At 47.5% G+C, this 13,959-nt stretch overlaps 1 protein-coding gene across 1 annotated transcript in view; it reads left to right on the plus strand.

Annotated features, from left to right (window-relative positions):
• Positions 1-13,959, plus strand: part of vwa1 (von Willebrand factor A domain containing 1) — a 68,851-nt gene that overhangs the window by 23,495 nt on the left and 31,397 nt on the right. Inside the window, exon 2 of the mRNA XM_078238919.1 lies at positions 1,380-1,943. Within this exon, the coding sequence (XP_078095045.1) occupies positions 1,380-1,943 (564 nt within the window). The remainder of the gene's footprint in view (positions 1-1,379; positions 1,944-13,959) is intronic.

Raw genomic sequence — 13,959 nt, forward strand, 5'->3', positions numbered from 1 at the left:
TTGTTCCATGATCCCAGACTTTTGTATCTTCTTCCCAATGAGGAAGGTGGAAGAGAGAATCTCCGGGGTGGCGTGGGGTCCTTGATTATGCTGGCTGCTTTCCTGATGCAGCAGGAAGTATAGATGGAGTCAATGAATGAGAGACTGGTTTGCGTGATGGACTGGGCGACATTCACAACCCTCTGTAGTTTCTTGTAGTCTTGGTCAGAGCAGGGGCCATACCAAGCTTTCTATGGTGCATCTGTAAAAATTGGTGACAGTCGTAGCAGACTTGCTGGATTTCCTTAGCCTCCTGAGAAAGTAGAGGCGTTGGTGGGCTTTCTTAACTATGACGTCAGCGTGGATGAACCAGGATAGGTTATTGGTGACCTGGACACCTAGAAACTTGATGCTTTCCACCATTTGCAGCAACTTGCCAAGGCTCCTTCAGTAGCCCCTCCCAAACCAACAATCCCTACTGCCTGGAATAATAAGGGCAGCGGGTTAATGGGAACACCATCGCTTGCAAGTTCCCTACACACCATCCTGACTTGGAAATGTATCCCTGTTCCTTCAATGCCACTGGGTCAAAATCTCAGAACCCCCCCCCCCACATGTAACAGTGCTGTTGGTGCTCAGTTAAAGATGGGCAATAAACCCTGGCCTTGACAGTGACGTATGCATCCCAAGAATGAATAAACTCCCCTAAGACCTGAAACCACTTTCTAAATCCTATCCAACATATCAATATCATTCTGGAGGTAGGGTCATTGAAATTGCCTGTCGTAGTCCAAGAACTGGACTCATGAATGATCACTAAGAATGCCGGATAACATCTTCTGACTTGTAACCTATAGCTTTTCAAGTCCATTCTCTCATCTTAATGCTTGAATTCGTGAGTCATTTATACCATTTGTCAATAGAATCTTACTTTGTGCAAACAGCAAAGTTCATCCACAATAAAGTGCTGGAACACAAAGCAGGTCGGGTAGCACCTGGGCAGAGAATAGGGCGGCACGGTAGCACAGTGGTTAGCACTGCTGCCTCGCAGCGCCAGGGACCCGGGTTCGATTCCCAGCTTGGGCCGCTGTCTCTGCGGAGTCTGCACAGGGAGTTCTCTCTCTGTGTCTTGCGTGGGCTTCCTCTGGGCGCTCTGGTTTCCTCCCACACTCCGAAAGACATGCTGGTTAGGTGCATTGGCCATGCCAAGTTCTCCCTCCATGTACCCGAACAGGCAACTAGGGGAGTGTGGCAACTAGGGGATTTTCGCAGTAACTTAATTGCGGTGTTAATGTAAGTCTACTTGTGACACTGATGAAATAAATAAAGCAGCAAAGGAAGTTCAGTGGACAGTAAAAGCTTTATCCTAATTTAATCTGTCGTTTTCTCCTCTTCTTTAGGGATTGAGTACTCTATAGAGGATGCAGAGGGAGATCTTCTCTTCCTGATGGACAGTTCCGGAAGCATCTTGCCCTACGAGTTCACCCAGCTGAAAATGTTTGTTCTCGATTTACTGAAGCCTTTCACCATAGGCCCCAGTGACGTACAGATCAGCTTCATGCACATCAGTGACAACCCCATGTTGGAGTTTCCATTCGATAAGTACACGTCGGACACTGATCTCCAGCGAGCTCTTCACAACATGGAACAGAAACTGGGAGACACCAACACGGGCAAGGCATTGGTACATGCCAAAGACACCATGTTCACACAGAAAGCTGGTGCCAGGCCGGATGTCCCAAAGGTCCTGGTGTGGCTGACAGACGGGATATCATCAGACGATATATCAGGGCCCACCCAGCTTCTCAAGGACCTCGGGGTTACAATTTTCATCGTTAGCACAGGCAGGGGCAATTATATCGAACTGAAGGCTGCAGCGAGTGATCCACCAGAAAGGCGCCTGTATTATGTGGATCCAGATGATATGAACGTTATTACTGAGGAGCTGCGTAATGAAATTCTAGGTACGTCACTCTTTTGCCGACTTCTTCCAAACAATTGTTTCCATCTGTAGTATAGAATCCCTACAGTGCAGAAGGAGGCCATTTGGCCCATTAGGCCGGCACGGTGGCACAATGGTTAGCACTGTTACCTCACAGCACCAGGGACCCGGCTCCGATTACTGGCTTGGGTCACTGTCCGTGTGGAGTTTGCACGTTCTCCCCGTGTCTGCGTGGGTTTCCTCCGGGTACTCCAACACAGTCCAACACTGTGCGGGTTAGGTGGATTGGCCGTGCTAAATTGCCCCTCAGCGTTGGGGGTCTAGCTATGGTAAATGTATGTATGGGGTTACAGGGATAGGGCCTGGGTGGGATTGTGGTCGGTGCAGACTTGATGGGCCGAATGGCCTCCTTCTGCACTATAGGATTCTATGATTCTATGATCAAGTCTACAGAGCATCTTACCCAGGCCCAACCCCCCCTCCTTATCACTGTAACCCCATGCATTTACCCCCGCTAATCCCCCTAACCAATGCATCCTGGGATGCCAAGGGGCAATTTAGCATGGCCAATCATCTAACCCGCACATCTTCGGACTGTACGAGGAAACTGGAGCACCCGGAGGAAACCCACGCAGTCATGGGGAGAACATGCAAACTCCACACAGACAGTGACCCGAGGCTGGAATCGAACCCGGGGTCCCTGGCGCTGTGAGGCAGCAGTGCTAACCACTGTGCCAATGTGTCAGCTTCAGTCCCCATATCTTTGCCATCTGTCACTAAGGGGTGCAGAACTAGCTCTAGCTCTGTGTGTGTGTAGTTCAGTGTGTGGGGGTGTGTGTATGGTTCTACATCAGAGGGGAAACCAGATCGCAGGCATACCAGATTTAAAGTATTTTGTTGAGTTATCGCTCCCTATGATGTGTTTGGCTTGGACACCATCAAGCAGCCTTATAGACATTACCAAGCATTACTGAACTTTGTACATTACTTATTAACATTATTGAACTATGCACATATTTACAATAGAGGGTACAGCGAGGGAGGGGACTCCATGGCATGCCCTTACATGTTGCGGCATGGTGGCACAGTGGTTAGCACTGCTGCCTCACAGTGCCAAGGACCCGGGTTCAATTCTGGCCTCAAGTCACTGTCTGTGCAGAGTCTGCACGTTCTCCCCGTGTCTGCGTGGGTTTCCTCCGGGTGCTCCGGTTTCCTCCCACACTCCAAAGATGTGCGGGTTAGGTGGATTGGCCATGCTAAATTGACCCTTAGTGTCAGGGGGACTGGCTAGGGTAAATACATGGGGTTTTGGGGATAGGGTCTGGATGGGACTGTGTTCAGTGCAGACTCGATGAGCCAAGTGGTCTCCTTCTGCATTGGAGGATTCTATGGTTGCCAACTAGGCCGGAATTTTCCAGGCACTTCCAGCAGCGGGATCTTCCAGTCCTGCCAAAGTCAATGGACATTTGAATGCTTCACCGCATCTTCCGGAGGGTAACCCACCATGGCGGGGGCCAGATATTCCGGCCGTACTTCTACACTGCTGACCTAAGGTCTAGGTCAGGTGACTTCCTATGTCAGCGGCGGACGGTACTGTACTCAGTCCCAGGTTAACCCTCAATGTGCCAGATCCCTCTATTACATAAAGCAAGATTTCTTGGGTTCTTCAGTCGGATATTGATGTAGTTTCTGTGCCAGCCTGAGACTGGAACAGCTGCTCAAACGGGGCATGGGGATTATCCGTGCTGGATGGAGGGCAGAACCTACCTGCAGACCAGCTCTTGTACGGGGGAGTAATGAGGGGCTTTTGACTTGTTTAAAGCTTTAATAGAAGTAGCTCATTTCGTGCTGAATCGTATTTAGTTCACCTTCAATCATGTGATTGTTCCTCTTAGTAAAAGGTCACAGTCAATCTTTTCAGGACAACATTTCCCACTAAAGTATTCAATTTATTTAAAATAACCAAGTTGGAAATATTTCATGAGGTGGAGATGCCGGAGTTGGACTGGGGTAAGCACAGTAAGAAGTCTCACAACACCAGGTTAAAGTCCAACAGGTTTATTTGGAATCACGAGCTTTCGGAGCGCTGCTCCCTCATCAGGTGATTCCAAATAAACCTGTTGGACTTTAACCTGGTGTTGTGAGACTTCTTACTGGGAAATATTTCGGTGCAAAGTTGCAGGAAATCTTTCGTCAAATAGTTTTGCACGAGGGAGGAATGCTGTCCCTGCAACGTGTTGTTTTATCTAATTTACTATGATAAAATAATTTGGGTACAGTGTCAGCTAATTTAAATGTTATATCCCCAATTCAAAATGTTATCAATCCCCTTAATTTCACTGTTAAAAGGAAGGCGCCTTTTGAGAGACTTGAAGAGAGAGATAAAGGATAAAAATGCAGATCACAATTCTTCTTTATCACTGATCCTACTACAGCCGCTATTCCAAATGATACAGAAAAATATAGCATGGAGTGTTTGTAAAGGTTCAGTTAGAGGTGGAAGTCAGTAACAGAGCAAATCACAAGGAAGGGACTCATTTGGGCAGATTTTCCAGTCCCTTATTCTGTGTCGAAGGAGATAGTCATCGACTTCAGGAAGCATAATGCCCCCATCTACATCAACAGTGACGAAGTGGAAATGGTCAAGAGCTTTAAGTTTTTAGGTGTCCAGATCACCAATAATCTGTCCTGGTCCCCCCCATGCCGACACTATAGTTAAGAAAGCCCACCAACACCTCTACTTTCTCAGGAGATGAAGGAAATTTGGTATGTCCGCTACGACTCTCACCAACTTTTACAGATGCACGATAGAAAGCATTCTTTCTGGTTGTATCACAGCTTGGTATGGCTCCTGCTCTGCCCAAGACCACAAGAAACTACAAAGGGTCATGAATGTAGCCCAGTCCATCACGCAAACCAGCCTCCCATCCATTGACTCTGTCTACACTTCCGCTGCCTCGGAAAAGCACCCAGCATAATTGAGGACCCCAGACATTCCACCTTCTACCTTCTTCCATCGGGAAAAAGATACAAAAGTCTGAGGTCACATATCAACTGACTGAAGAACAGCTTCTTCTCTGCTGCTGTCAGACTTTTGAATGGTCCTACCTCACGCTGTACTCTAACTCTTATATTAAGTTGATCTTTGTCTACACCCTAACTATGACTGTAACACTACATTCCGCATTCTCTCCTTTACTTCTCAATGAACTGTATGCTTTGTCTGTATGGCATGCAAGAAACAATACTTTTCACTGTATACTAATACATGTGACAATAATAAATCAAATCAAATCAAAGTCTGCCACCTCCATTTACCATGCCTGAAGAAAAGAAAGTCCAAGCTTCCAAGAAGGGGCCAACAATGCCCAGAAGAAGCCACCAATGTAAAGGAGTAGAGACAACCACATTGCTGTGGCTCTGGAGTCACATGTAGGCCAGACTGGGTAAGAACGGCAGATTTCCTTCCCTAAAGGACATTAGTGAACCAGATGGGTTTTTATGACAATGGTTTCATGGTCATCAGTAGATTCCTAACTCCAGATATTTACTATTGTATTCAAGTTCCAATGTCTGCTGTGACAGAATTTGAACGCGGGTCCCCAGAACATTAGCTGAGTTTCTGCATTAACAGTCTAGCAATAATATCACTAGGCCATCACCTCCCCTAAGTTACTCCATCTACATCTACAAAGTGATGAAGCAGGTTCACACCCATACCGGCATCTCCTCCAAGACCATGAGCGTCATGAACCCATTCGTCAGCGACATCTTGGAGCACATCGTGGGTGAGGCTTCCTACCTGGCCAACTATGACAAGCACGGCACCATTAACTCCTGGGAGATCCAGACCGCCCTGCGTCTGCTGCTGACAGGGAACTTGCCAAGCACCCTGTGTCAGAGAGGACAAAAGTGGTGACCAAGTACACAAACTCCAAGTAGAACTGTACAATGCACTGAAAAATACACTCGCCAGCGGATCTCCCAACCCCGCCTGAAGTGGCTTCCCCCCCCCCCCCCCCCCCCCCGCCCACCACCCAGTGACAGCTCCCCCAGCGGTGGAACGGGCGAGCTATGCAAAATGCTATAGAAGGTCCCACTGGCTACCTGTGCCGCTGGAAAACACCCCACGGGGAGACTGGAAAATTCCACCCACTATCTGGAACTGGACTTATCAAAGACTGATCCACCCCTCGCTTCGTTAGTGAGCTATGTCGAGGATGATTACAATGACATTTATGCTGGTGACAGTTCTTCTCACTAGTAGATCCAGAGTTTAGTGGATCACGGGATCCATTGTTGGATTAAGTGCCTCCTGTTCTGAGGCACTGATTGAGTCTTTGAGTCTGTGCGGGTGTCGGCTTAGGGCGGCACGGTGGCACAGTGGTTAGCACTGCTGCCTCACAACGCCAGGGACCCGGGTTCGATCCGGCGTTGGATCAGTGTCTGTGTGGAGTTTGCACGTTCTCCCCGAGTCTGCGTGGGTTTCCTCCGGATGCTCCGGTTTCCTCCCACAGTCCAAAGATGTGTGGGTTAGGTGGATTGGCCATGCTAAATTGCCCCTTAGTGTCAGGGGGATTAGCAGGGGTAAATGCATGGGTGGATAGTGCCTGGGTGGGATTGTGGTCGGTGCAGACTCGATGGACCGAATGGCCTCCTTCTGCACTGTAGGATTCTATAAAATCAATCATTGCTGGGATACAGGCATTGCTGACTAGCTCAGCTTTTATTGTCCATTTCTTGTTGCCCTTGAGAAGGTGGTGGGGAACCACTTTTTTTAACCACTGCTGTCTATATGTTGAATGTTGCTGTGTAGAGAGGTGTTATTAAACAGCCAGCTACATTCCTGAATCACAGACTTGTAATTTGCACATAACTGCCTTTAGTCTTAAAACTTGGCACTGTAATTAGCCTTCAGCACAGAGATCTTATTTTTCATACTCTGCTGTTAATCTGCAGTAATATGTTCCACCATGCACAGGGAAATGTGTCATTGCACTCAGTTGGTCTTTTAGGAGAAGTTGGATTGCAAGCTAATTGGGGATAGAGGCATAAGCAATTCATTGAATCATAGAATCCCTACAGTGCAGAAGGAGGCCATTCGGCCCATCGAGTGCACCGACACCAATCCCACCCAGGCCCTATCCCCGCTTAGTTACCTGCTGATCTCTCTGACCTATCACATCCCAGGACACTAAGGATTAATTTAGCTTGTCCAATCAACCTAACCCGCACATCTTTGGACTGTGGGAGGAAACTGGAGCACCCGGAGGAAACCCATGCAGACACGGGGAGAATGTGCAAACTCCACACAGACAGCGACCCAAGCCGGGGATCGAACCCAGGTCCCGAGCGCTGTGAGGCAGCAGTGCTAACCACTGTGCTACCTTGCCGCCCCGAGTTTCAGGGCTGGATTTTTGCTAGCAGGGAGATAGCTGGAATGGACTCGCCCCAATAAAAGAATGTCCCGACGCACTCCATATTTGCTACAGGTGGGAAGAAGGCAGCCACAGGGGTAACTGAGTGCCAAGGTGGGCTGCTTAGGAAGCCCACCTCAGTTTCTGAGACTTTCTTTTCAATTGTATTAGTAGATCTTAGGCCCTTGAGCCCTCACACCACCTACTCCTCATGGTCTCATACACCTTGAAACTAACTCAATATCAACTTATTCTCCTATCCACTTCCTATAGCTCTTTATACCTCCATGCCAACACGATGCCAGTATCCACCATGGGCAGACCTCATGAACCATGTGGCAATGAAATAAAATATTACTCTAATGGTAGAATTTTCCCACTCCGTCTGCCACAGACTTTGACCTTGGGCAGGACTTTTCAGTCTAGGGGTGAGCGCGGCCGGAAAATCCTGCCCTAAAGATCTAATACATCTCTCACTACACAGACCTAACAGTAAAAAAAAACACCCATTCATGAAAACCCATGCGTAGTTTTTAAATTTCAAGTGCTTAAGCTCTTCTAAAAAACAAACTTCTAGTCATACCCCGCATCAAAGTCAGCTAATTCTTTAATAGACTCTTTAGACTATGGATCAAACTGTGAACTCACAACCCTTGCTGAGATAATTGTAGCTTTCCGAACCCAGCCAAGCATTCATAAAGTGTCCTTAGCATTAACAAAATGTCAACATACAACTATTGAAATGGCTACACCACCAAGTAGTCAGTTAAAGCAATGTAGCAAAATTGCCACTGTGCCGTTCATGTGTGAATCACCCCCTGCCCCTCTTCCCCGCTGCTCACCATTTTTGAAAGTCCGCAAAGTTTCTGGCCTCAGTTTGAGTCTTGCTCGCCCAGTCAATCAAGAAGGTTGAAGTGCCTTTGGATTGTGATAACTGTGAAAGGCTTTATGTAGGCAGCACGGTGGCACAGTGACACAGTGGCTAGCACTGCTGCCTCACAGCGATTCCCGGCTTGGGTCACCATCTGTTCAGAGTTTGCACATTCTCCCCGTGTCCGTGTGGGTTTCCTTCGGGTGCTCCGGTTTCCTCCTACAGTCCAAAAGACGTGCTGGTTAGGTGCATTGGCCGTGCTAAATTCTCCCTCAGTGTATCGGGACAGGTGCCGGAGTGTGGCGACTAGGGGATTTTCACAGTAACTTCATTGCAGTGTTAATGTAAGCCTACTTGTGACACCAATAAATAAACTTTTAAAACATCTCCCTTTTTAAGGTGTCGATAAGTTGCAAGTTAATTATTTTCCCTTTAATAGTTATTGGGGTTTAACTGTGGTTCATTGTGTCAGAATTCCATTTTCCTGAATTACTCCAGAAGAAATTCCGACAGAAAATGCTGTTCATTCAGCAGGGATCAGTCCAGGAGAATTAATTTTGAGTGCAAATTAAAATTGGAAGGATTCTAAGGGTTATTTGTTAGTGGCATAATTATCTAGCTTTCAGCTGAGTTAAGACATTCGATATGTTAGTTCCTCCTCCCCCACCCACTCTCCCCAAAGCTGACCCTGCACACAGAGCAGAAAACCTGATAATGAAATTCTTTTACTCATCTGACCAGGTTTCATGCCAATTTTTGAGTGCATAAAACAAAAGGACCTTTCTAAGATGGTGAACAAGTAAATATAACGCCAAAGGAATTTACAGCACAAAGAGGTTGATCCCAGGGCACAAGTGAAGCCCACGTAGTCTCGATGTAATTATTGTGCAGTGAGAACATAAACCCAACAGAAAAGTGTTTCAATGCATTCTCAGGAGCGTCATCGGAAAAATAAATCAACTCTGAGTCAAAGGAAGAAGTATTGGGACTGGTAAGCTGGCCATCCTTGTACGCCAGTCACTGAACGCAAGCATGCAGCAAGCGGTTAGGGAGGCAAATGGTATATTGGCCTCCATTGCAAGAGGACTTGAGTACAAGAGCAAGGATATCAGGGAATTATAGAATCCCTACAGTGCAGAAGGAGGCCATTCAGCCCATCGAGTCTACACCGACAACAATCCCACCCAGGCCCTATTCCCGTAAGCCCACATATTTATGCTGCTAATCCCTCTGACACTAGGGTCAATTTAGCATGGCCCAATCAACCTAACCCGCACATCCTTGGACTGTGGGAGGAAACCAGAGCACCCGGAGGAAACCCACGCAGACACGGGGAGAACGTGCAGACTCCACACATTCAGTGACCCAAGCCGGGAATCGAACCCGGGTCCCTGGCGCTGTGAGGCAACAGTGCTAACTACTGTGCCACCGTGCCATCCCAGATGGCGGGACAAAGACAATGGTGGATGCATGAGCCAAGGTTGGGAAAACACCAAGTTCTTGGAGGGTTGCCGAGCTTTAGAAGGTTCCAGAGATAGGAACTTCCCATCCTGTGAAGGGGTTTAAACTGAAGCAGCAGATTTTAGATCTTAATTGCTGGGGGATCAGGAGCTAGTATCTGCAAGTGAGTGCAGGGGGGATGAATGAGTGGGACTTGACACAACACTGGATACAAGCAGCAGAGTTTTTAATGAGATGAAGTGTATACGGAGGATGAAGGGTGGGAGGTCACTCCAAAGAGCGATGGATTGAGGTGGGCAACATTTATAATGATGAAGATATAGGGTGAGATGTTCAGCATGGAGTTAACCTGAGGCAGTGTCCGTGGAGTGGGATGATTTGATTTGATTGATTATTGTCACATGTATTGGGATACAGTGAAAAGTATCTCCCTCATTAGCATAGTGGTTGGTATCCCCACCTGTCACGCGGGAGACCAGGGTTCAATTCCCCGACGGGGAGCTGCTGAATTTCCTGACTGTGTCCAGAGAGCATGTCGTGGGACAGCACAGTGGCACAGTGGCTAGCGCTGCTGCCTCACAGCACCAGGGACCCAGGTTCCATTCCCAGCTTGGGTCACTGTCTGTGCGGAGTCTGCACGTTCTCCCGATGTCTGCGTGGGTTTCCTCCAGGTGCTCTTGTTCCCTCCCACAGTACAAAGATGTGCTGGTTAGATGGATTGGCCGTGCTAAATTGTCAGGGCGACTAGCAAGCGTATGGGGATAGGGCCTGGATGGGATTGTGGTCTGTCCTGACTTGATGGGCCGAATGGCTTCCTTCTGCACTGTAGGCTTCTATGATTCTATTCTTTCTTGCGCGCTATACAGACAAAACATATCGTTCAGAGAGTACATAGGGGATGAGATCATGGATGAGAGGGGTGTGGAGGGATATGGTCCAAGTGCAGGTCAGTGGGACGAGGCAAAAAATGGTTCGGCACAGACAAGAAGGGCCAAAAGGCCTGTTTCTGAGCTGTAATTTTCTATGGTTCTATGGGAGAAGGGAAGGAGAGGGTCCAGAATATAGTGTTACAGTCATAGCTAGGGTGTAGAGAAAGATCAACTTAATATAAGGTATTAGAGTTAGAGTACAGTTTTAAAAGCATAGAACAAGAGTAAAAGATAGCATTAAAGTTGGGGACCGCTCGCAAAATGGCGCCAAGCTCCAGCACGTTACAGAGTTTGCAATGGGGCTGAGGATGATAGTTTTGGTCTTTCCAATGTTTAACCCTTGATGGAAGTTGTGACTAATCCAGCACTGGCTGTTGGACCAGCAGTCTGACCACACAATGGCGGGGGAGAGGTTAGAAGATCAGATGGATGAGTGGAGCTTGCTCTCATTCATCATCCTGAATGTGGAATATTAAACCTCGAGCATGGGGTTAAAATGGGAAAAGATGGGAAACCAATCCCAGACCATCGCACGTGAATGTTTAACTGGGGAAGGTTGGGCATTAGACAAGTGACCAGCTCTCAAGAGGAGGATTTGGTAATTATAACGGCCACGATTCTCCCAAGTGAAATCTAAGTGCTGCCGCCAGTGGAAAAATTGGTGTGTTTCCCGTTGGCACTGGCAGCGCTCCTGAGGCGGGATTCAACAACTTTACAATGGATAAGAATGCCCCCACATGAATCACGCCAGGTCTAATGCACCAGGCATGTGAGACTCCCGAATCAGCGATCAGCTGGTCAGCTCACATTCAAGAACACTTCTTGCTTTTCTGTAGCACAGTGGTTGGCACTGCTGCCTCACAGCGCCAGGGACAGAGGTTCGATTCCTGGCTTGGGTCACTGTCTGTGCGGAGTCTGCACGTTCTCCCCATGTCTGCGTGGGTTTCCTCCGAGTGCTCCGGTTTCCTCCCACAGTCTGAAAGATGTGCTGGTTAGGTGCATTGACCCGAATGGGCACCGGAGTGTGGCGACTAGGGGATTTTCACAGTAACTTCATTGCAGTGTTAATGTAAGCTTTACTTATGACTAATAAATAAACTTTATTTTTACTTTACTTTTTTCTTCCAGACTAACTGAAGGAAGAATAACCCAGTCTCACATTAATGTAGGAAGCATTTAATCTTAGATCTCTTGTGACACCAATCTTTTTGAGTTATAACAGTGGATTTACCTCTGACAGTCTCTACTGCAGCAAGAACCCAGAAAAAGATCATAGGGACGGGAGGTTTAGGGGGGAATTTGAGGAAAAGCTTTTTTACCCAGAGGGTGGTGACGGTCTGGAATGCACTGCCTGGGAGGGTGGTGGAGACGGGATGCCTCACATCCTTTAAAAAGTACCTGGATGAGTACTTGGCACGCCATAACATTCAAGGCTATGGGCCAAGTGCTGGCAAGTGGGATTAGGTGGGCAGGTCAGGGCCTTTCATGCGTCAGTGTGGATCGATGGGCTGAAAGGTCTCTTCTGCACTGTAGTATTCTGTGATTCTGAAGCCTGTAGCTGGATTGTTCCCCCAAAATTTAGTTAATCACAAAACTAACCTCAATGTCCATTTACAATATGTGATATAACTGATTCAAACCTGCAGTTTTCCCCATGACAACTGCATCTCAGTGGTTCTTTCACATACTCCCATGATAATAGAATGAGGTGTAGTTCTGAAATTGTACCTCTTGCAGGAGCATCACAGTGGCACAGTATACAAGGGTTTGAGCTTGTATATAATATAGATATAGATTAGCATATATAAAGCCTCACAAGTTTCCAATCTCATCTAATCATTGGAAGGCAAACACACCCCGCACGGAGGGAGATTTAGAACAATATCAGCCCTTGCGTACCTCCCAGTGACCAGCTGCCCAACATCTTTATCATAGCTGCTGAAAATGATGAGAAAATCATCATTTTTGCGGCGGCACAGTGGTTAGCACTGCTGCCTCACAGCGCCAGGGACCTGGGTTCTATTCCCGGCTCGGGTCACTGTCTGTGTGGAGTTTGGATGTTCTCCCCGTATCTGCGTGGGTTTCCTCCGGGTGCTCCGGTTTCCTCCCACAGTCTGAAAGACGTGCTGGTTAGGTGCATTGACCTCAACAGGCGCCCGAGGTGTGACGACTTGGGGAATTTCACAGTAACTTCAGTGTTAATGTAAGGCTTACTTGTGACTAATAAATAAACTTTAAACTTTAACTTTATAAAAAGACTTGCATTCTTGCATAGCATCTTTTCATGTCCTCATAATGTCCTAGAGCGCCAATGAATTACATTGAAATATCATCACAAACAGTAAGAGAAAGAAGTGGTAATATAAATCTTATGGGTTCAGTGAGAAGCTTTGTAGGCAAGAAAGAAAGCCAGCGGCACAGAGAAGTATTAGAAAACATATCTGCTTTCTAGGGAGGGTCAGTGACTTGAAACAAAATGCACTGTTAAAAAATGGGGCCTGAAAGAATAGGTGTGATGAACATGAACTGATTGTATCAACAATGTAATGTCTGATCTGCCCAGAATCTGTCAGTCAGAAAAGCTTGTCAGTTCCCTGTGCAAATGAACCTAGGCTAATCCCCTCTTTGATCTGCTCTGGGGCTGTCAGTCAAAACAGTTTCAGAGCTGCTGGGACTCATTCAAACGAGAAAGGGAGATTTCCCTTGTGAAATTGAATGCTGCTGTCAATCAAAGCACTTCAAAGAGGTCTGGTAACACCTGGGGGTGCTGAAATCAACCAAGGGCAATCCCTGCAATAGAACAGAGAGCTGCTATGATTTTGAAGGCTTCCAGTTATTCAGCGGGCATGGATTCTAATGGGACCAGGCCACTTCAAAGGTTTGACAAGACACAGACAATAATAAAGACTTTTCTGCCCCAAAGGTGGCTGAAATCACTATCCCAAGAGTGATTTCCACCTTTTCCAGGGCAACAAGGAGAAGTCCCACAGCACCAGGGACCTGGGCTCAATTCCAGCCTTGGTCACTGTCTGTGCGGAGCCTGCACATTCTCCCCATGTCTGTGTGGGTTTCCTCTGGGTGCTCCAGTTTCCTCCCACACTTCAAAGATGTGCGGGTTAGATTGATTGGCCATGCTGTATTATCCCTTAGTGTCAGGGGGATTAGCAGGGTATATGTGTGGGGTTATGGGAATAGGGCCTGGGTGGGATAGTGGTCAGTCCAGACTCGATGGGCCAAATGGCCTCCTTCTGTACTGTAGGGATTCTCTGAAGTCCAGCCACAATAACCACATCATGACAGAAACCCTGAGGTCAACCCCCCCATTTGCCCCCCCCCCCCCCCGAGTCCCCCAACCTTCAG

Source organism: Mustelus asterias, chromosome 22 (genome assembly GCF_964213995.1).
Source record: "Mustelus asterias chromosome 22, sMusAst1.hap1.1, whole genome shotgun sequence".
NCBI lineage: Eukaryota > Metazoa > Chordata > Chondrichthyes > Carcharhiniformes > Triakidae > Mustelus > Mustelus asterias.